The sequence below is a fragment of the Falco rusticolus genome, chromosome 4, assembly GCF_015220075.1.
Source record: "Falco rusticolus isolate bFalRus1 chromosome 4, bFalRus1.pri, whole genome shotgun sequence".
Classification (NCBI taxonomy): domain Eukaryota; kingdom Metazoa; phylum Chordata; class Aves; order Falconiformes; family Falconidae; genus Falco; species Falco rusticolus.
Window position 1 is genome coordinate 19,981,296 of NC_051190.1, and position 24,295 is coordinate 20,005,590.

Genomic DNA, 24,295 nt, shown 5'->3' on the forward strand with positions numbered 1-24,295 from the left:
GAAGACCTGAGATGGAACACGCAGTATTAAAAGATAGTGTATTCACATACCTCAATAATCCTGTCATGAATTTGTAACCCTCCTTCCTTAGCAGCAGGCCCCGTGTCAACTATTTTCGATACAAAAATTCCTTCACTAGATGAACTATCTTGATTGTCCTTTAGAGGATGAAAAGAAAAATACATTATTGTACCTTGAACTAACTCTAATTTGCCCTCAGCCAAAAACCTGTCCATGCCACAACAGTGCACGTAATTTGAAAGAAATATTCTTACAGATATCTTAATATGGAATTACTTTGTGCTAATGAGAACATCTGATATTCCCATTTATAAAAATTAAACAGCCAGGAATGGACTTCCATTACATACATTAGTTGCACGATCATATATTTTCTCTGACTTAGGCCAGCTCAGTAGTAATTGTCATTATAATTATCCTTAATGTAAAATCCAGTGAGACTGCAGCCTGCTTGCACATCAAACGTAAGACAACAGTGAATTTTTATTGTTAATTGCACAGCTCTTCCTCTGGAGGCTTAAAAATAAACCCATGAAAAATAACTTGTACCTAACAAGGTGTTTTCATATTCCTGTGTGTTGTGTCACCAGCTTCTACCAGTGCAGAACAGTGTCTCAGAAAATTGAAAAACTAACTATGAAGAAAGAAAAACTTTCAAGTGAATTTAATAGGAATAAATTGTGATTAATGTCAGATTTCAGAGCGGCCAAAAAGTAGTTCTGAATACTTTCTAAATTACTAGGACAAGGTATAATCCACTCCTTGATCTAATTAAAGTCACATGCAGCAGCTCCAGCCAACAACCATCCAGAAAGAATACATTAGTGTGTGTACGGTGCAGGAAACATCTGCTGAAATCATAGAATTCAAAGTAGGTTGTTTAAGTTACATCCCTTCACCTGCACAGAGGGTTGCTTAATCTCTGGTGGAAAGGAGAGTAAATAATGTTTTCTTAATGAACTGTAAAGGGCCTAAAGCTGTGCGCCCTGAACTCATACAACATCTTCAAAGCAGTGTGGTCGGAGAGATACGGTAGGTTTCACCATTTTGGGAGTGACGCTGCACAGTATTAGTGTTGCTAGCTGTGACAATATGCAAGAATAAATGTGTTGTGAAGGAAAAAACAGTGTAGTTAATAGACATCCAATGCAAATCGGGCTATAAGATTTGCTCTGAAAGAATCCCAAGAGAACCAAATGCTTGTCAGCAGCATTCTTCCTCCGAGTGTTGACCTACATGCTTTTCCCAACTGGAAAGGGCAAACATATTTTAACAATTAACATACCACGCACGGTCGGCCACCAATAATATTAAATCCAAGAGAGCCAGAGTCACGATGAAGGATGAGAGTCAGTGCTTTCGTTTCTTCACCCTACAAAGAACAGATAAACATGTTCAAAACATTTGCATGTATTGGTAAGGAGGGAAGGTAATACTTCTACCCGGGGCTGTTGGGTTGATTTCTTATCTTTCCCCACCCTGTGTAGTTTAGAGAGAAATGTTTAGAACAACCTTGTAGGAGCAAAGTCAGCAGCTCCCAGCCGCCGCACTCCAGCCACCCCATGGTTCTCCAGCAGCACTTCTCTGCGAAACCCACCCTGCAAGATTTATGCATATTTTTTATTGAGATCTACAGTGAGACACTTAACAGCAACAGAAGATATTTATGTGTAATACTGGTTCCTGCAACTACTTGACCCAGTCATATGTGATGTGTTATGTAAAATACTCCATGTTTCCAGTAGTCAAATTCTTGACTTTCCCAGTACTTGAGGGTGACTGAATCTTAGGACTGCATTTTTATGTTGTTTCTCTCGAGTGCTAGCTACAGGACCTTGTTTTAAACAGTATCAAATAGAAGGAGTTATACAACAGAAATTCCCTGGTCGGTTTTAGAAAACAGCATTAAACAAAACTGCTACAAATTCTGCAAAAGGCCTGGGATGCCAATTGCTATTCACAGCGCCTGCCATGAATAAATTTTTTCTTTGGAATTTTAACACTAGCAAAACAGAAATCTTCCATCGTTGAAAATCATTATGTTAATTCCCTAAAATATGACATCCTGCAGCGAACAGTTCTCTGATTTGACAAAAAATGTGTAACAAAAATAGACTGGATGGACCCGTAGTATTTAGGGGGCTGTGTAAACATGATCTATTGCCCTGTCCTCTTGCCCCAGCTTGCTCCTAACTACAGATACAAGCTCATGTGAAATGTCCTTCACGACACAGTGATGCTACTTATGTCCACTAACTTTCATTAAGACAAAATCTAAGTGCATGTACCGTTGAAGACTACTGAATCCTCGCAATGTACTAACTTCGGTCTCAATCAAGTGGCTGTTGTTAACAGCACAATGCTACAATACTACACAACAGACCACAGCAGCCACAGAACCCATGTGAATAACTATTTTTTGGTTTAGAAATCAGAATAGGGTCGGTATGTTGTGCATCTACAGATATATAGGAACCTTGCTACCTCCAAGATCTTTTCCTTTGTTTCAAGTACAGAGTGAAAAAGTTACGAACACCAAAATTTGAGGAAGTTGTCTTACAAGTCTGGTTTTCATAACCAATTAATGACAAAAATTACAACAGTTACATTATAATTCAGGGCAGCTGGTTTCTGTTTGTGCATTTTTCTTCCAACATGTCAATTTGAAGTTGTCAATCAAATATTAATGTCTATTAAACTCATAAAAAATGTCAAAGTAATCCTGGATTACTGAATTACTCCTACAGATTGGGGGATGATAACAAAACCCAATTCCCTGCCAGCGTAAATTGGCAGAGCTCCACTGACCGCATGCTCAGATCTCCACTGCCGCAGGGGAGCTGCACCAATGTACTCCACCTGAAAATTTGGTTTACAGTTTTCATGTCAGTTTGCAATCGTTGTCTTTCCTGCAGGTCAAATAATAAATAATAGACTTGGTCTTGATACAGAGAAACATGAATAAGCTCTGACTGATCTTGAGGTTGACTACACCCAGCATCAGCAAGCATCAGGTACCCAGAAGAGGATTGATAAATGAAGTAAAGGCTATTTCCCTGCAAGTCTTCAGACCCAGACCTCATGCAGGATTTCAAGGAACATATTTCCTGTCCTGTGAGACCACTTTCAGGGACTGATGACTCAGGATTTGAAAGACAAGGACATGCTAGCGCCACTGTTTACTTCCCCTGTTATGCCTTTTTAAGAAGGCAAATCAATTAGAACAATCAAGAAACAATTACGACATTGCTCTCAAGACACTTTCACTAATTAAAGTTGAATGTTTTCATTAAAGCCTCCTTATGTGGCTACGATTTGATGCTTTTATACTCAGCAGAACAAGTATTGCAGCGGGTGGGTTTGAATGAGTCAAAAGTTGTGGGGTGAAAAAAACCTCAATGCAGTTTCTGTAGGTACCCCTGAAAACTGTCCACGGGGGTTTTGAAGAAGCTTTCCAGCCAGTTCTGATGGATTTGTACCCTGTCTCCATCTCCTCTGCGGCAGCAGAGTCATGTTACAGAGCACAACCCACATGCCACTGCAGAGCGCTAATCCTCCCACCTGTGCTGAACCGCCCCGGCACCAGTGCCTTGCCTTAACACTTGGCTACTTCTGCAGATTCACATCTCAAACCTTAATTTCTTTAACAATCTTCTTCGCTTCATGAGGAAGCCACAATGCAAATGATTTTTCCAGGGCTCTGCCTTTCTCTTCCCCTCAAACATGTCTCACGTTCCAGCGAAACAATCATTAAACAGTGAGGTAACTGGAAATGCGGTGGCCAGCATCCAGCTCTGCCCCGTCATCTGGTTCGGCAGCAGACCTGATGGTTCCTGGCATGTTGTATTCCCACAGCTGAACAGAACTCTTAAACGTAATTCTTGAAATTACTGTACTTCCCAGCTGAGTAATGTGGAGCTAATAGACTGCCTTTCCCTTTAGATATTGGAAGACTCTAATTTCTTTGGTAGTGCTGTGGCTACGTAGGTCTGTCTTCATTACAGGAGGCACTTCAGCTCCTCGTTTACGAGTGAGAGGGCTGCCAGGACCAGCCCAGTGGATCCTGCTTGGGGACGGTCTGAGAAAAAAATATCATCTTGTTTTAAAGGACTTCATCTGGATTTTATAGAATTAAAACTTGTGTTACCGCCTCCAAAGAGGTATTAAACTTGAGGTCCTAAATACCAGATCATCAACTGGTTCCTGCATGTCTCGTGCATTTACTGAAAGCCCGGCCATGCCTTCAGTCGTCAGGACAGCAGAAGGGCACCCGCTGCGGGCTGCTGCCGATTCTCACCGCTCAGTTCTTCCCAAAGGACTTTGATGGCTGTGTACACAAAGGAATGACCAGATCCGCTTATCAATAGCTGTGAACAGTGGTACGTTTCAGCAAGAATTAAGCACTACTTGAACAGTATGAGGTTTTTCTTGATTATTTAGGCTTCGATGTTTCAGGACTGACATGTCTGATCAAAGGAAATACTAATTTTGAGTAAGACACACCATCTTCCCTACCACTCCCTCTTCAAGCTTGTCCACAATAAGCCTCACCTCTTCCCACCAAGGAATAGTTGTTTTCCAAATAAACCTTCAGATTTGCCTTTTGGAATGAGCACAGATCAGACATCCAGTAAATACACAGTAAAATTAAAATGCTCCCTCAGTGGCAGGGAATACACATGGAAAACACAACTGGAGTCACTTAAGGCACATCTATCTCTTTAAGGGACTTACTAAATGGTGAGACATTTACAGATGAGTGTGTGTGTAAAATATGTATCTTGTGTATGTCTTCTCTAAAGATAGTTATGGCAGTGTTATAAAATTCACTTCAGAACTGGGAGATTGAAGTGCAGGAAAGCTGTGCTATTCATGCAGTATCACAAAGGAAGTCTATGCTAAGGCAAACCCAGACCTGGGTCTCCACAGCTGCTGAAAAAGCCTGACCCTGCCAAAAGACCACAGATTTGAGTCCTTCATGAATGGCCTAATGTCCCTCAACATTGTACCTCTCCTTTAACTAAGCATTTAAACAGAACTGTACGTGGGCATTTCTTCTCTTTTGACTAGAGGATACGTCATCTGATTTATTCTAGATTGGTCCTACATCTGTAGCAACAAGCAACCATCAGGCAGGGAGATCCATCAGAAGATCCTTCTTCTTCATCTACTGAGGAGTCAGAACATCTTACTGTAAGTTTTGCAATTGCCACATCTAACCTATGAACCCGGTTTGTTAGTGCCAGGCCTGCTTGTGTTTTAACACAGACCAAACAATTGCATCTTATAAAAAATACACGAAATATGAATAATGATCATAATTAAATAACTATAGCAAAGGCGCTGCATGCTTTGAATACGCAATTGCTTCTGAAATTGAAATCAGTTATTCCACATTATCGTGCACATAATCCATGTGTTCAGGGACCTAATCCTTAGGCAAGTATGCATGCCCTGCTGAGTGTTACAATCTGCATCGTGCACTGCACAGGCTACGCTAGCGTCTCTGAGAAAATAACCCCAGAGTAAAAACCTGGAAGCATGCCATAGCCCAAAATTGGTAAAGCATCCCCTGCACTAGGTGATTACCATGGGTCTTTTAAAAAACTCTAGTGCACAAAGATGCAAGTTTCCTGATTGTACTTCTTTGGGAGCTGGGCAGACTAAAGCTGTTAGTATTGGAAAGCTGCCCAAAATGCTGTGAAAGACATGTAATTGATTGACCGCTAGACCACAAGTCTGTGGTGACACGACACCTTCCAGCTTTCTTCAGATTAGGCGCTGCTTCAGAAAATTGTATAACAGCCTTTTGTAATACGGCTGAAAACGAGCACAGTTGTCTCAGCCAGCTGTATCCATAAATTTGATAAAAAGTATTGCTGGAAACTACGTACCATGGACATTTACATCTATCTGAGGTAGCACCTTTCACACTAATAGCACCTTGCGAGATGTTACGGAGCTAAATAATGCAAAAGTGACATTACCCACACTAGCCACAAAGAAATGAAGGAGGGGCAGCAAGAGAATAAAGGTGTGCTTTCAGGTTCAGATCAGAGACGTGGAGGCAGAGATTCAGCGCCATGATTTCCGACAGCAGGACCGTACAGAGTCAGCAGTGCAGGAGGGAGCGGGGGCAGCTGTGCGCTAAGCTGTGGGAGCAGAAAGCTCTGCAGCGTGCCACTGCAAAGTCCAGCGGCTGTAAGAAAGGGAGGAGACAGGGGAGAACTGTCCCGAATCTTGACATGAATGTGAACCCCTGATTTATTTTTAACAGTTTTACTAAGATTTTAACCAGCACCCCACCTAGTATTGCCAGAAGTTAAAACAGTACATTTAGCAATACAATATTATTTCTGGTTTGAGTTAGCAAAACATGCTGGGTTGTTCTGCTCTGGATGTCTAAAGAGAAAGAAAAAAACAAGGCGGGGGAGGGAGAAAAAGAGACTCTACCATGAAGTTTTGTTTCCTTTACACAGCTTTTAGAGCCTCAACATTACCAAAGGTGTGAATACAGATGTTTGACAGTTCTGAACAGTTTAATACTGCTGTGTCTGTGGTAGCACATTCCAGGTCATAGGGAGGACTCTGAATGTCTTCATTTAAAAGATAATTGGCTTTTCTGGCTTCCCTCACTGGGGAGCCTCATTCTAATTAAAACTTAGGGATTGTTGTAGCTCTGGCTTTTGATTCTGGTCATTTTATAAACGGTCTAATTCTGAAAGGCTGAAGTCAAGTTAATTTCTCTCCTCCTAAACTCAGCTTTTAAAGAACCCTGCGTGACCCTGGGAAAAAAGAAACACAAGTGCACAGCGGATGTCTTGTATTTGGACATGGATGTTAGGGCTTCAGAACATGAAATAGCTGGCAAGGTGTCCGAATTCCGTAATAGTTAATCCTCAAGGCTGTGTTTTGTAGGAAGCCATATTCTGGGATGCTAGGTGAGCTAAGGGTCTGGAAAGCATTGGGTCGCAACAGCCTCTTCCAATTCACTCCGCTTTGTGTTACTCCTGGGAGTCGATTTCTGGTGGTTTAATACCATTCGCAGCCCTGGAAATTCCAGTTTTGCTGTTTAGAGTTTTCTTCGGGGAGAGAATGAAGAAAAGCATAATACTACTGTGACCTTGGTATTTTGATGTGCGAATTGCCATATGGGGTCCAGATATCAGCGATGGTCACATCAGAAAACACATCCATATGGAAGCCGGTACGTCGCGGCTATGAGAGCCCACAGCTCAGCTCTTTCACAGGGGGCGGGGGGGGCTCCGCGGGCCGGACCCGCGCACGCGGCCGGGCGGGGCCCCCCTCCCCCGCGGGGCCCCCCCAGCCCCACGCGGGAACGCGGCCCCCGAGCGGCCCCCGCCGCCCCCCCGCTGCCCGGGGCACCCCCCTCCCTCCCCGCGGGCGGGCAGCGCGCAGGGCCGCCGCCGGGCCCCCCTTACCTTGCCGGGGGAGGCGGCGCGGGCGCGGGCCAGGGCGTCGAGGCGGGCGCTGTACTGCGTGAAGCGCTTCTGGTACCGCAGCGCCGTCACCTGCAGCTCCAGCTGCGCCGCCGCCAGTCGCGACAGCAGCGACTGCTCCCGCTTGCCGGCGCGCAGCGCCTCCTTCTTCAGCGCCTTCTCCAGCGCCGCCGCCCGCGCCTGCAGCGCGGCTCCGTGGGCCCGCAGGGCGCGCAGGCAGCCGTGCCCGCCGGCCCGCCGCTCGCCGTGGGTCAGCATCAGGCCGCAGCCCTGCTCGCAGAGCCCGGCGGGCCGCGCCTCGCAGCGCTCCCGCATGTGCGCCTCCACGTCGCGCAGGTTGAGCACCTGGCGGCAGCCGCGGTTGCGGCACTTGGCGGGGGAGAAGTCGCAGGTCTCGGCGTGCTCGCCCAGGTGCTGCAGCGGCACCACCGCCTCGCAGCCCCGCGCGTGGTTGTCGCACTTGATGTCCAGCTTGAGGATGAGGCTCTTGAGGGGCAGGACGTGGTTGAGCTCCTTGGTGGAGATGCGCTGGCAGTTGACGGGGCAGCTGCCCTGCTGCACCACCCAGGGCAGCACGCAGCCGGCGCAGAAGACGTGGCCGCAGGGGGTGGTCAGCGGGTCCTCCAGAACTTTGTTGCAGAGATTGCATTTGAAGTCGGGATCCACGTCCCCGCTGAAGCGGTCCAGCTCGAACCCCATCCTCCCGCCGCTTTGCCAGAAGCAAAGGAAAAAGAGAAAAAAAAAAAAAAAAAGGCGGGCGTGGGTAGAAATGATTACAAAAATAATAGCAAAAGCCCAGCCGAAGCAACCGAAGCGCGGGGACGGGACGGGGAGGCAAAACCCGGTAATAAATAAGTCTCGGGAGCTGCCGCCGCCGCCGCCCGGGAGGGACCGCGGCCCCGCGCGAGCCGCAGGGCGCCGGGAAGCCGCCGCGGCCGCTCTGTCCCGGGGCGCCCGGCCCGGTCCCGCCGCTGCCGCCGGCCCCGCCGCCCCGCGCGCCGCCGGTGCCGCTCTCCCGCCGCCGCCTGCGCACAGCGCCGCCGCGCGCGGCCCGCCCCGCCCCGCCCCGCCCCGGGGGTCCCCCCGCGGGTCCGCGGCCCGGGGACAAGGGGGGGGCTCTGTGCGGGGGGGAGGGGGTGGCGGTGGGCTCCGGCCGGGCACACACCCACGCACGCACGCACGCAGCGGGCGGTGGCAGGTAACCGGGAGCCTCGGGATGGGGCGAGGGGCGGGAGCGGGGCGGCGGGCGAGGCGTGCCTGAGGGGGGGGGCCCGGGCGGGGGGACGGGGGGCGGTGACAGACAGGGGGTGCCGTGAGGGGCAGGACGGGGAGGGGTGCAGGGCACGGGGTGCGGGACAGGAGGGGTGCGGGACAGGAGAGTGAGGTTAGGGAAGGGACGGGAGGGGTGCGGGACGGGAGGGTGAGGTTAGGGACGGGAGGGGTGCAGGGCACGGGGTGCCGGACAGGAGGGGTGCGGGACGGGAGGGTGAGGTTAGGGAAGGGACGGGAGGGGTGCGGGACGGGAGGGTGAGGTTAGGGACGGGAGGGGTGCAGGGCACGGGGTGCGGGACGGGAGGGGTGCGGGACGGGAGGGTGAGGTTAGGGACGGGAGGGGCGCGCGACGGTAGAGGTGCGGGACAGGCGCGGTGCGGGACAGGAGGGCAGGACAGAGGGGGCGGCCGTGGGGAAGCGGTGGGAGAGGAGGGGAGCGGGAGATGAGGGTGGGGGGCGGGAGGTGGTGCGGGCAGAGGCTGGGGCCCGGTGCGGTGTGACAAGGTAGGACTAGGCGAGGGAGGAGGAGTGTGAATCCATCAGTTTTAGGTGCTGCTGGTGCCGAGCGGGCGGCTGGCCCAGCGCAGGGTGGCGGGGCTGTTGGCAGAAGTCGGGGACACTGGGAGAGGGTGCGGTGCGAAGCAGCCGCCAGGGTCAGCTCTAGTCGAGCTGCTTCGGGCTTGGGCTGAGCAGTGCTTCGGTGGGACGGCCTTACACGAACGGTGAGGAAAAGTGCAGAGCAGCCTGGCAGTGCTGCTCCAAGCCTTACGGAAAAGGGATACATTTTTTCTGTGTTTGCATAGCCTATTAATGTCCCATTAATGCCACTTGGATGTAAGTGGGGGGGATCAGAAAAGGTTACCGCTTTTGATATCTGTTTCTGCCTGGCGATGATTTAAAAGCACTCCAGAATATGCTATAAAAAGCTAGCCAGACCACACCTGAAGTACCAGACACAGCATTAGGCAAAACCAATTTCTCTTACAAGGCAGATATTCAAGCACTGAAAAAAGCAATAAAAGAGAACAGCTTTGTTCATTGTGGATGGTGGAGCAGAATTCTCACATGCGCTAAAGCCACATACCAGCTCAATTGTTCTTTTAATGTGTTTTGCTTTATGGCGAAGTAGAAGCCCAACTAGAAACTTCAGTTTGAAATGACCTTTATTTAGTACATGCCTATTGTATCATAGTAAAATGATTTTCTGAACGTCTGGGATGATGATTTGTCTGTAAGTGACCTTTAGAAAGTAACGGACTAGCGGTTACACAACTATGTTCCCAATGCAGTCTCAGGCAAGTAGTTTTTACTATGAAGGGTTTTCACTTTTCAAATATGAATTCCATCTGTAGTACTCATTTCATTCTGATTATTAACATTCCATAAAGCTTAAGGTTGCTTTTGGCTGTATACACTGCCCTACTAAAGAAAGTGTGCATCACATATTTAGGGTTATATACCTAGCTAAAGGAATTTTTTACAGATTTGTTCTGTTTAAAAATAAATAAACAATATAGGACTGTGCATGCAGGTTTTCTGTTAGCTCCATCTGAAGGTCTTGTGCAGTCCAGGGCCATGGAGATAAAGTTTAATTCATGTGTATTACCGACTTTCTGATTATTCTATTTGATCTGTAGTAGTGAATCCCATTCTTCTTGTGCTTCACTGCCTTTTTCCTCTTCCTCCTCTTTCTCATCTCTGCCTCCTCAGGATTCCTCTCCTCCTCTCTCTTACCGCTCTTGCTGCAATGCCACATCTCTCTCCTTCCTCCAACCACCTGGACCGCCCGCTGTGCAAGCTGCTGATTCTCCATGCTTCGCCTGTAATGTTGGTAGACTTTGCTAGTAGGACACCGTTGTTTTGCAGTTTGTCACAAAAGCTTGGATAGCTGTTACTAATCACGGCATCTAGTCTTTTCTGTGGGCATTTTATCTGAAATAAAACTTTAGAGTACGTGGTCTGGGGATGCAGGTAGTACAAATGAGTGACTTGAGAATTGGTGTTCATTGTGGCAGCTGCTGTATCGGACCTTGTCTGATGGGGAAATCCATACATGCAACTGTTTCTGAATAGTGTGTTTTAAGATAATTGCTCTAAATTAGTGCCCCATGTGACCACCACCTTACGACCTTCTTTACATGAGTTTATGAAGTGCTTCATGAATTCAGGATGGTTGTAAACAGCAATAGAAATACATTACTTCCTTCAACGATAGAAGTGGAAGTTCTGGTTTAGTATTTCAAAGTTGTCGCTACAGGATGCTCAAGGCCATTCCTGTCAAAGCCAGAGGCAGAGCTTTTATGGATTTCAGCAAGAATGACGTCAGTACCAGGTTCCTTAGGCTATTTGAAACTATACAAATATTTGGATGGAAAATATAGGCAAGAACTTGAATAACATTTTCATTTGGAGTCATGGCTGGGCAGATGGTGTGCAGAATTCTGTGATATACTTTAACGTGACATTTATGTAGGAATAGATGCTTTATTTCTACATTAAAACGTTTGAAGGCCACTGTGGTCTTGGATTGAGAGTACAGTTCAGAGTGCTGACAGGGAATTGAAGTTCCCCTCTCCCTGCTGCTATTATCTACACAAGAAGGCACAAATGGAGCTTTCTCTACTGGAGATACTTCTATTTCAGTTCTCCCTTGAAAAAAATGTTTAAAAAGCAGCCTCTCGACATGAGCCTTTAATGTTATTTTCGAAGCCTGAGGTCTGAAACTGGAAAGAGGTTTGGTTTCCAGCGTATTGCCACCAGGGCTGAAATTACATTGCCACAGCTGAGGAAGGTAATTTTTATGTAGTCAGTTCTCTCATCATCAGAGGTAGTGTACTGGGTTGGGACCCTTACTGGACTGTTAAGAGCTCTGTCATTTAACTTTCCTTATCCTGTCATAAGAAGGGTGAGGGCATGTCCGTTTGTACTTTGGGATGTAGCACAGACACAGTGGCAACTCTCACAGGTTTTTGCAGTATGTTTCATTCAGTCTGCTGGGTTTTTTCTGCTGCTGTGAAGTTTCCAAACTCACATAAAATCAAATGCAGTTTGATTTGAAGTACTTCTTCATTTGCCTTTTGTTTGTAAAGTTTAGCGTTATTTTACGATTATGAGATCTTTGCAAGAAGATTCTGGTTCTTTCTATTTCTTTTATTTTTTTATCAGTTAGCTTTTAAAAACATAGAAACCATTAGGTAACGCAGAGAAAGAGTCGAAGCCCTCTCTATGGCAATCATCTGTGTCACTCTTCTGCCTTACTTGATTCTGGGAAACCCTCTAAGGTTAAGAGGACACATCCAATATAATGTTGTCTTCCTCATGCACTTAGTTCATGAATTGGAGCTTTTTGGAAACTGAAACAGTGGTTCTGAGAATATTTAAAATATGTTTAGTGTATTTAGGATACATGCAGTATATTTAAAATGTATCTAAAATGTCAAGATCTTATCAACATTTTATTCATTGCCAAGCACTGAAGCGCTGTAGAGTTATACATTGGAAAGATTCTGTGTTCTATGACATTTTATAACCTTTCCCATACTATGTATGTTCTACATGTTTTTCTTTATCTATATGTGTAGCTCCTGTCATTAAAATTCAATTACATTTGCCTCAATCCCTTGTTTTTACTGCTGATAGAGACAGAAGTTTGCGTTAATAGAAGACACACCGAAGAGCTGGCCAACGTGGACCAAATAAAATGTCAGTCTTGTAATGGTGGAGCATAGTCCGTATCAACCACAGTAGAGACAGTCCATAATGATAATGGTTTATATGACATTTATATTAAATATTTTGCAAAAGATTAGGCTCTGGCTTGGCAGTTGAGCTAGGATTTCAGGGGTTTACATGTATGAGTAGAAGGTCGATAAAATATTAAAATGGATGCTTAAAGTAAATTGTGTATTAGCAACAGGACAAGCTGCATCAAAAATCCAAATCAAATCCCTCTGTTTCAGTAGAAACATTTAAGCAAGAAATAAAAGATAGCACATGAACATCCTTTCTTGACGTTCCATACATATTTTTATGTAGTTGCTTAAGAGTTATTTCACTGCCCCAGAAATCTAGCTGTTTTCAGACACGTACTTGAAGGAGTGGCATCCTTTGAGCCTATTTCGTAACGGGCTTTGTTCTCATCTCTTCACGTAACGCATAGTAAAGCTTATGTTCTACTTACAAATAATTGAGAGGCAAGGTTCACAAGAGCTTTGGCTGTAAGTATACATTCCTGTATCAATATGGATAGGAAAAATATAAAATAATGTTCTTATTTCTGGGGCTTTTTAGGAAATGTGGTTAGTCAACTGTGTTGAGTGCTCTTTGTCTGAATAGTTACATTAGTTTACCACCACAGTGTTTGAGAGTCTTGAAGTTGTTTATTACACATTTTATTATGAACAATCCTCTTTGTGGTAAAGGAGAATTAGCCGTGTTTTCAGACGGGGCTTAATGAAAGGCGGGCTAATAGAAGTGCCCGTTGTAATTCAGTAAGTCTTCAGCTGAGTGCTAGAAATTGATTTCTGCTTTTCCTGGGCTGTTCTTTAGTTGGTACTGGAGCCAGTTTTAGTGAGCAGTTGCTGTAAGTCTGTGATGTGCGTTACGAGACTGAGGCCCAGACCTGACCACTGCTTGCCTGAAACTACACAAGGATTCCAAACGTCGGTGGAGGCTGTGTCCCAGCAAGCATTCAGTATCCAGTCCTATGGCCACAAACACTGCGTCTTTAAATTTCCTCAGCAATATAAAAACATGCAGTAGGTATCAAATTATGATGCAGACGCCACATTCTGTACTATATAATTTTTTTGTCATTTCCTCCCTTAGTTAAACAATTTAGAGAGAGAGAACTGACATTATATATGCCTAATTCCCTTTCACACATCTTACATGTTGTAACTAATGATAATGTTTAAATCCAGACTGTAATTAACTCAATGGTAATGGGTGGGACATAAAATGCAAGCCATAATTTAGAGGCATATTCTGTAGGAGCGTGTTCGATGAATTTAGTAATAGTGGAGGTCAGCCCATGTTTCAGAGAATGGAGAATGCTCAGTGAACACAAATTACTGAGCATCTTTTCCCCATTCTTCACGCACATGGATGTTGCAGACCTGTCAGACAGTACTCACACATGTGGCATTTTGCATGGGTAGGTGTTTGGGATTGTATTTAGCTGACAAATCTGAGAGTCTTTGGATTGCCCTTAATTGGCTATATGGCACCATAAAAGAAGAGGTGAAACTTTACCTGTGACTGTGCATTCACATAGAAGCATTTCTGAAAGCCTTGAAGTCCAACTCTTTTCTTTTAAAATGTGAAAAATAATATTGTTTTCAAGAACAGGAATGGAAAGTAATTCACCTTTCATACTGTCAGGATGATTGTGAATGATGTGGAATGTTACTGTTTTTTTCCACATCAGCAACACTGCTTTATCTCAGGATGCTTTTGTACTGTTTCCAAAATGAACAGTTCTTAATACTTGTACAAGGTGTATTTGACAAGCAGGCTTTTGTCATCATCCACTGTTTCGTTAGGTAAGCAGTTGCCTTGCTTATGTATTTACAGCACTGTTTACAGTTTTATAAACCAAGGAAAAAATCCCTTTTAAAACATATGCCTTTGTTCAAAAACAGAAGCCTAGTGGAAAGCCCAGACCATTAAGTGAAAAAAAAACACAAAAAACCTTACATTCTGGATCAGGTGAACTCCAAGATAGAAACAAAACAACAACAAAACATTTAGAGAATCCTGTTTTGCCTGCTGAGCACTACAGCAGGATGTTGTAGAGGCCACAGCTATATATGGGTTCAGGGAGGGCACAGAGCATCTTTGGATGATAAGTCCAGCTGTTGCTACTGACCTCTGTCTCTAGAAGTTTCTAAATTACTCATTGCCTGAAGCTGGGAGAGAATCACTGCAAACAGACTGTGCCATTATCTGTGCAAGATGAGTATCCCCAGCTGATTTCTCTTAGAGACAGGATTCTGAACTTGATGACCTTTAATTTGATCCCAATTGAGGGGTTGTTTTTTTTTTTTAAATAATCAAGGTGTGTTGGAAAATGGTGGTGCCTTAAGAAAGCCTTTTCATTTCGGTGCTCTTGGCTTTTCTGTGGAATTTATATTGTTCTAAAACACCAGTTTTTTAAAAGAAGGTCCCAGTGCTTAAAATAGTAAGCAGTGATTTCAGAGTTGTTTCCTTATTTCTTGTTGGGAGGGGAGTTGGGATAAAATGAAGCTGTGTGTAGAGAGGTGTAACAAGCCTTCGTGAATTTAAAGCAGAGATGTGACAAAATTTGCCTGGTGAGAAGAAGCAAATACGATGAGTGTGTGGAATGTGCCAATTGAAAAAAAAAAAGAAGTTGTGTGCAATTTTAGGAAAGCTTTAATAATTGAAATAGGTGATTATAAATACTGTAACAAAAATAAGTTTAATCCTTTTTTAAAAAACCTACTTTGATCAGGCTAGGATGGGCATCAAACTGGGTATGCAGGTTGAAAACGTCTCGTGTGGTCTGGACTTTTGATAGGAAAGGTTGAGAATTGCTTTTTGGTATGTGTGCTCTTCGTTTCACTCTGGGAGCTCAACGAGAGCTTACCAGAGTTATATCCTTTAAGTGCTGAAACATTTCATGTGGGAAGATTTTGCATCAGTGTTCTGCTTGGTGTATTGCAACTGTTTATCCCAGCCTATGCAGAGATGTGCAATAACGTCATAGTGACATTTTAGAGAAATGATGAGCTTGAAAGAGCAGATAGATATACATGGGATAGAAAGTGAAGATGCCTGTAGGAAACTTCCCACATCAGAAAATCCAAAGTATGCATACAGCTACAGATCTATTCCTGAAAGCCTAATGTTTGTATTCAGGGATCTTAAATCAGTGACATGTTTGCCAGGAAAGCTAGAGTCGGGGAACTGTTAAGTCAGTGTGAAAACCTCTTGATGCAAGTTAAAGTTTTGATTAATATTAACGATCAAAGATCTTAAGAATTTAGTCCCTGTTGAATTAAGGCAGTGGATTAATAAGTCATATGCTAAGTTTATACTAGGTCAAGCCTTTATTTTTCTCATTAATATGCATCAATATTTACTCTCAATTCGAAATAGTGCAAATGACAGGAGTTGTGTGTGACCTAGAGACAGGTCACTCAGTTTAGAAAAATAAAGAAGGTACATCCTAGCTACTGAACAAACCCAGTTTTGATGTTAAGAAGCAAAAGGTACTTTTTTTTAAACATGAAGAGGTTTGGGGCTTTTATCTCTTTAAAGAGAAGAACACACTTGAAGTTATGAAGACTTACCAGCTTTGCATGAGCCGAGTCCTTCAGGAGCTTTAAATTTCTTGAGGAGTGATGGCTGAGTAGGTACAGAGACCTCCAAGGCCTCTCTGCTTGTGGCTGTTTTATGTAACATCCTAATTGTGCAATGATGTGGAGTGTCAGGAGCTTTTAAAATCCATATTTGTGCTTTTAGCACCACAGAACTTGAGTGCAGTCCTGCTGCACAAGATGCTGCATCAGATCCATTCAGTTTACATAGTTAAATATTAATATTCATGGCTATCTTGCTCTAATGAAAAACATTTTGTGTAGTGTTCATAACTGTTTCAGTTTTAGCCTTATTTTTGTTTTTCAAATGCCTTGATCTAGGCAGCTTTCAACACCACCACCCCCCCCACCCCCCTTTGTGGTTTTGCAATATTGATGAAATTTCAGGACGTACTTAATATTTTAGACATTTAGTTTAAAAGTATAGTTGGTGTTTCTAAGATCTCTTCTGAACCTTGACAAATGTTCTAAAATGAAGAAAAGTAGTATCTTTTTATTTTGGCAGTCTCTGCTATGTTTGTCAGTGACAGAATGTGAGCCTCTTGGCAAAACAGGTTTTAATATAAATACTAGATCCGACTGAAAAAATAAAAGCAGGATTTTCGGAAAAGTCCTTGAAATGTCCAATTTGTTGTCACTGTAAAAAGTTAGAAACAGATCATCATGAGGAAATATTATCCACATTTTTTTTACATTTTCTAAATGCAAGGGTAAATTTTCTGTACAATTTGTTTCTCAACATTGTATTGAAATTTATAAAATTTTTGATTCCGAAAGTTTGGAAGAAGAAAACATTTTGTTAACCAGGATGCCACATAAAAACACAAGGAAAATATGTTATCTGAAAAATTAGCATTAGCTGTATTGTTATCATCACTTTGCTATATTTTAATTAAAAGCAAAACAAGGACTGTTGTCAAAGACAGTCTTTGATCTTAGCTTTTTCAATGAGGTCTAATAATATAAAGGACAAGTCACCAAGAGCATGAAGGTGACTGGTTTTTATTTGTTTGGGTTTTTAGGAGAACTTACTAATGAGGCTGCAGCTTCTGATTTTGGAGAAGAGAAGATGGTTTAGAGCAGAGGACCAGCGTGGAAATCCAAGTAAGTCAAGTTTGAAATGAGGACCACGCTCCATATTCAGCATATGGCTAGTTTTCTCTCTCCAGGGCATATGTCTGTGAGTAGGATTGGCTGCTTTGGTAGAGAGGGGGATGGAGATGGGGATGGACGTTTCTGTCCTAGGAAATGCTGTGGGTATCATAAAGAAAAGAGAAGGAAACAAACGGAGGCTCCAGAGGGAGCGGGTGGCATCCTCTAGGAGGTGAGGAGACCTCTGTGGAGAGCAATGCGGGTCCCGTGTGGGAGCTGTGATGTGTTTGTGTCCTCAGAGAGCTGTATTTGTATCTGGGTTAAGTGGTGTTGGGGACACCTACAAGGTCACAAATTCCGCTATTTATGGTCACTGTTTCTCACTTGCTTTTCATACTTTTACTAGTTAGTGTCCTTCACAGTTTGTTCCAAACCCTAGCATATAGATAAAGGAGTAGAGACATTTGCAGGGCCTGAAGTAGGGTAAGATAACTAACAGCTAGCAACAGCCTCGCCAGACACGTGTCAGAAGCAGAGCTGAGGTTCATGCACTAAGCATGCTGGTCTGCCACTGCGTGGCTCCTTTGGACCAAGCCTTCCTCCAGGAAAAGAGCTGGGGGGGTGGGGTGTGCAGGAATCTTTAATGTTATATCCCTGACTTTTCCAAAAAATATGTTGACATGGCTAGCTCCAGAATTAATCAAGTTGCACCACTTTTATACTTCTCAGTGAAATTTGCTGTTGATATTACAATGGCAATAAAATTGTGAAAATGGTTTGAATAGCAGTTCCACAGGTACTGCTTCTCTTCTCCCTTCTCTTTCACTGCATCTCATGTTTTTCACCGTGTAGCTAAACTAGGAGGCTGAAAGCTCAGTAATTAATTTAGGATCAAGGCTTTCTCCCAAACTGCAAAGCTGAGAATCCTGCTAAACATCAGGAGAAGATCTGACTAGTAACTAATACGGAGTGTTTTATTATTGGTAACAAATCCCTTTCTGTAGCTGTTTGCTCCTGCAGGCTATTTTAGGAAGATTATCGTTTTCAATATGATGGCTTACACTCTATGTTCATACATTGCTTTCTAACAGTGAAGACATTGTGAGTTTGGTCCCATACCTACTCTACATCTTCTGCTAATTCATATTCCATTAGACAGCATTTATAGAGATTACTACAAGATTTTTCCATGCTCCAGTTAGAATAACTGCTCTGTGTAAAAGGACCTTGTGCCATAAAGTCAGGGAGACTTCACCTAGGGTACTTAAGGCCAATGCAAAAACCTGCTTACCATTTGTGAGCTATGGCTTGTAACTGCACCTAGCATCCTGCATCTTCAAAAATTTGCTGCAAGGACCTTCCTGACACTTCCTACTTAAACAGCTGTATGTTGGGGATGGGAGGTGCTTTTCCTATTCCGTCTGTTTTTTGGTCATAAAACCTGTAGCGAAGAGCAGGCTGGTTGTGTCACCCTGAGATGTGAGGCACTGGTGGCTCCGCACTGTGTTTCTGGCTATATACAGACAGAGTGGATGTGTACTGCTACCGCTCCAAGTAACTCAAGCTCCAAAGCCTGTCCCTTTAGCCCAGTCTCTGAATACTGATTTATTTGGTTCTGAAGGCAGGTATTGCCTAAAGATGTGGGTTTATTCTGCAATAGCTTTATGCCTTCCAATACTTTTTTCATTAGCCACTGTGGAAGTTTACTTTTTTTTCCCCTGCAAGGTAAAGAGAAATTCAGTAATGTTTGTAAAGAAAACTGCACTGACTGGTGAAAAATCATGAGGAAAACATTGTATAGATTGTTGTTTTATAGATTATTGAAGCTTGATGAAGTAGGCTCTAGTGACTGATTTAAGTCATTGAATAACAAGACAGAAAGTAATGGAAAAAGCCAAAGGTAACAGCCTTGATGGTAGAGTTAAATGATTTATCTGACTATAGCAATTCTAAAGGCAAAGGTTAGTGTGCTGAACTGCTGTTAGGAATTATTTCAGGAGGTGTGCAAAGCTCTTTCAATTTGCTGAAATTTGTTTAAGTTGTACATTTGCCATTCCCTCAGTATTAGCCTCAGTTATCATATAAAAGTACAGTATTGACCTCTACTGTGTAAAATTAGCACATATGCAGTTATCAGGAATTTATTGAAGGCAAACAGATTGAAATAGGATGGCACCATTTAGACTAATGGCAAAAGTAAAACTAGGTAATAATGGTAAGGTCATAGGTTTATTTTTTTTTATATAGTCAAATACTGTGATTCATACTGCCATATTTTTCCAAACATTTGGAGATCATTCATTCTTGTCTAACAGATCCCAATTACTAAAGTACCTGTGATGCAGCCAACTGTATTACAGTTAGCAGTAGTTTGGTCATATATGCCTAAACCCCATTTTTCTCTTTTTTTGCACTGATGTCTTCCTTACTTTACTTTCCTACATAGCCAGTCGTATGTTTTTTCATACTGCCCGTGTCAGTGCTCTCCCTGATGCTCTTCTTTTGTTTCTTCTTTCACTTCTCCACTCATTTCCTTGTCCTGTCCTTATTTTCTCATCTCGCATTGCCTACCAGTGTGACTACCATTCTGTGTCTTTCCAACTCACAGCATCTGGTTTTACTTGGCTGTCCTTGGCAGGCCTTTTATATTGCTCAAGGGGCTGGCTTCTTACTGGAATATACACCCTTCTGGGGCCTTGGCTGGTAAATGTTAATGCTCAAACTGTGTCTGCACGCTGTTGGTGGCGTTTTGCAGAATTTGGTCTCTAGAGTCAAGTCTGTCATGATGACAAAGACTATGTCTATTCTCAAACACTGAGGTTTCTGCACAGGAGGGCAACGTTGAAGTGACGCGGAAAAAGTAGAGCAGAGGAGGCTGCAAGATATGGTCGACATACCTTTAAAAGTTGTGAACCTATGGAGAAAACTTCAAAAGAGTAAAGTGGAGAGGTGTGGAGGCTGTGTTGTGCAGTGTTAGGGAAGCTGCTGTGTTGGGGGAAGCTGCTTCTCCTCTTTGGAAAGACTGTCCCACATGGGGCAGGACACGGCGAGAGGGGTGTTTAATCCTACTTAAAATTGTGAAGAAGAAATATATCTCAAGTGATAAGATCTGAGGAGAGAACTACAACTCTAGTGAACATAGATTGCTTAAATGCCACTCGGTTCTGCACAACAGAATGCCAGCTGTTTTCATTAAAACAGTGCATGCATTCTTGAAAATCCACAAAAGTTGATTTAAGTTAATGATAGGCCAAGAGGGAGGAAGGTAGGAGACTGGCAGATTTCTTGAAACAAGTAGACACATTGATGCCTCTCTCATCTGCTGCTGGAAGCTAGCAACTTGGTGGGAGGAGTAGTGAAGGGAACTGATTATAGAAACAACACGCAGCTTAGCCTTGTGCTTTCCTAGGAAGAAATCCTATTGCACACAGTCGATTTCTACTTTAGCATTGATTTATCTGGGGGATAAATTAACTTCTTTCATTACTATTTGTTGTTGATTTTTTTCATATGGCTCTACTACTTGACTGTTATTTTCCCATAACTTTTTCCCAGCATGCTTTCAGAAATATCAGAAAATGCTCACAAACACTCCAGGAAAGTGCCAACTAAATATTCCACAAAGTACTTGCAGATCTTGTGCAATGTTTCCCCTGGTCTTTCCCAGCTGTTTTTTAGCATTGATCTAATATTTCCCCCATAAGCAGTTAGCATTTTTGTGACATTAAACAGAGCGGGGAGGTTGTGTTTCCACATATGAATAAAGTGACTGCTCTGATTTTTCAGAAGAAAATAAGTGTTTGATGGTGTTCTTCACCAAAAATTGCTGCTCCTGAGTGTTTCTTAAGGATTTTGTTTCTTATGGCCTTTTGGGGTTGTCTGTGGCTTCTCCAAAGGAAATAAGGTACTTCTAGTATTACAGTTCAGACTACTCAACATACATAGCATGTGACACTTTGGTTTTTCTGCTGGCATCGATAGGCTTTGGATCGGGCTCTTAATAGTCTACATAATATTTCGATTACCTGAAGTGTTTTTTTGATACACCTGTGTGCTAAGTAAGAGATATCTATGGCAGCTGTCTGCAGCATGAGGAATTTAGATTGTATAGATGTACAGTCACACAAATCTTACCTGTCTCATGAAACGGTTTGCATTCACTTCACCAACAGTTCTTTCCTCTTTTCTTCCCTATAAATCGTTTCTAAACAACACGGCCCAGAGAAAGGCTGGTGAAGCCTAATAAGCACAAGTTTTATGCTGGTTTTTTTAATGCTAATTGTTTCATTATGGGTCCTATCCAGAATTGTAGCATTGCAGTCATGGAGGTCATCACCTGTTTATTTGAAACCTGTGACTTTGGGAAGCACAAAAACCATTATGCAGAATCAGGCCTCTAATTAGACTGATAAAATCTCAATAATGCATAGTGGCTTTAGCAGGCTAGGCAAAACCTGTGGTGCAATTTGCAAAGCTTGTCATCTTTTGAAGGCAAAAAACATTTCTGGAAAGTATTGCAGGCTCTTGAAATCCATTTCCCTGTGAATATAATTAGTAGAAATCAACTTGCACCATTTTCATAGAGCAAGTGGATGTCATAAAAATGTTCCGGGTAGATCTCAATATGGTCTTGACGCAACACTGAAAGGAACTGTTTCTTACCAGATATAATGAGCTCTTCCTGCTAGAATACTCCTACTTCACTCAAAAATGTCACTCAGAATTGATCTACGCAGATGTGAAACTAGACGAAGTCATCCATGGACAGTACGTTCAGCACTGGTTTCTACTGACCAGCCACATTTCATAAAACATTTTAACTACAAGAGTTAAAAGTCATCACATTATTTCATATATTTAATACATAGCTCATTAGGAACATTGTATTCCACCAGTAATTTCTACATTAGATTTACATTATTAAGCTCTGTGTTAGATTTCTAGGCAAATATATATTAGTACGTCACACCGTGCAGTAGAAGTTTCTCTACGCATACCCAATTGAAATTTATTCATGATTTCCAAAGGCCTGGATAAGTGCTCAGTGTCAGACAACTGTGCTCAAGCAATCATTTACACCAAAATTAGCGGGTTTCCCTTCAGACAACTAGTGAACTATTTTCTAGCTCATTTTCAACAATTCTGAGGTGGGGGAGGGGAGAAGGGAGATCTGATGCATTGATGCTTATTGCAGGTTTTTGATGGAAATGCATATAAATACAGTAATATGTTCTTGCTCTTGCAATACAGAAGGCACATTTTAGGTTTCACGAGTATTTTAAATGATGAAGATATAAACAGAGGACATTTTATTGACTGACCAAGATTTAGCAAATAAAAACTCTTGTACTTTTGCTGGTGTTACTGGAAAGCAGCTGCTGCTCTTGACCCTCTTCCATGGTACTTCCACTGCTGTTGCTTTTGACTGTAGCCAAGTTATCATGTTTATGGGTATTCAGAGGAGTATTATGTGAACTTGAGCTGACATTAGGGCTGAGTCATACAGGCATAAATACATTGATGTTGTTGCTTATCCAGATGTCTGCTAGCTGTTTCTGAGGAGAAACCTCTACTACCTCTTTATCAGTCAAAACATCCAGATGATGGATGTTTTGTAAATCCAAATTATGTTTTAGTAAGAATCTTGTCGTACTCTAAGACATGTATTGTGAAAGTGCTTTCATAACCATTTAGAGTATTTTTTTTACCTGGGAACCCACTGATAAAATCAAGCTCCTGGGCAGACTTGATTGTTGCCTCTGGGTTTGTCGTGTCACTGGTTCAGGTAGGGTGCTTGATTTGCTGCATTTAACTTTGCTTCCAGCCACCAATATATCTGCTTTATCTGTCCTGAAAATAAGACCCTCTTCACTAGCAGAGTTACATGATTTGTGAAAAGGTTTCCCTTGCAAAAGGCTAACAAACGAGTACTTGATTCATTCAACAGCATAGATGTCTGCTTAGAAGATGAGTCAGCTTCAGTCTATGCAGTATATATGGTATTGCACTTCTGCTGGAGAAAAATCAAGGCAAATAAGGCAGCCTTTGTTCCTATAACCTTGAGTTGCGAGATTTTTCTTGAGTCATTTTTAGGATGAAAAAAATATTGCATTGGAAGACACATCACTGGCCCAGAACACATCAAAAGACGTCATTACAGGAATTTCTTTTCAGCTACACGTCCTTCTACAACTGACAGTCCTATTCAGAGTTATAACAGAGGGATGTCTGAAATTTTAAGATATAACTATTAGTTCCATATTTCATCTGAAAATATTTCATATTCTAAGAAATTCAAAATAATGGAAAATACAGAAAAAGGCATAATTATTGTTATCTGTTTTTAAAATTATCAGATGTTGGGTGTTAGCCCTCAGATTTCAACTGCAATGCCAAGCTTTTATCTAGAAAGCAGGTTTTCGTGCAAGGTGATTGAAATGACTTCTAGAATCGTATGGCAGTTGAGTGGAACAGCTCAGTTAAGCCCCAGGTTGCTCACATGTAGCCTTGTACTTTCAGCCATTTATCAACGTTACACCTAACCTTATTGAGAAAATGTAGACCTAGTAAACAAAACCCATTAAAGGCAGAAATGGTAGTGTAGACAGCACTTGTCTTGTTATCTTCTGCAACCTACACTTGGAAACACCCACTTTCAGGGACTAGCACTAAAACCTGCCATTGCTATTTTCAGCAACAGTAGCATGAGTGGAAAATGGATGTTGAGTTAATCTCTTATTCCTTAGGCGCATCCTGTATCTCTAGAACAGGCCTTTGTGGTCATTCTGGGTAACTGTGATACATATACATGTTTCTGTACTAGTAAGATTATGTGTATAGAAGTTTGAAGAAAAGTTCATACTATGAAAGTTTTATGCTTGTAGAACAAGAACATATAAGAGAAAGGCAGAGAAAACAGTTAATAAATAGAGACTTAAATATTACAAACTATTGTAACTATAATGCAGTAATTAAATAAAATGAGGTCAGGATGGAATCCCTGGCTGTAAGTAGTGTATGTGGATTCATACAAAATCCTTATGAAGAAGAATTACTCTTGACTTTAAAAATGACTCACAAATTTATGCTGTGTTTTTGCAGTCTTTTTTA

At 42.8% G+C, this 24,295-nt stretch overlaps 1 protein-coding gene across 1 annotated transcript in view; it reads right to left on the minus strand.

Annotated features, from left to right (window-relative positions):
- PDZRN3 (PDZ domain containing ring finger 3) overlaps positions 1-8,431 on the minus strand; it is a 147,454-nt gene extending 139,023 nt beyond the window's left edge. The window contains exons 1-3 of the mRNA XM_037386676.1: positions 7,464-8,431; positions 1,307-1,393; positions 51-158 (exon numbers count right to left, since the gene is read on the minus strand). Of these exons, the coding sequence (XP_037242573.1) occupies positions 51-158; positions 1,307-1,393; positions 7,464-8,180 (912 nt within the window). The 5' untranslated portion in view covers positions 8,181-8,431. The remainder of the gene's footprint in view (positions 1-50; positions 159-1,306; positions 1,394-7,463) is intronic.
- Between the last annotated feature and the right edge of the window lie 15,864 nt (positions 8,432-24,295).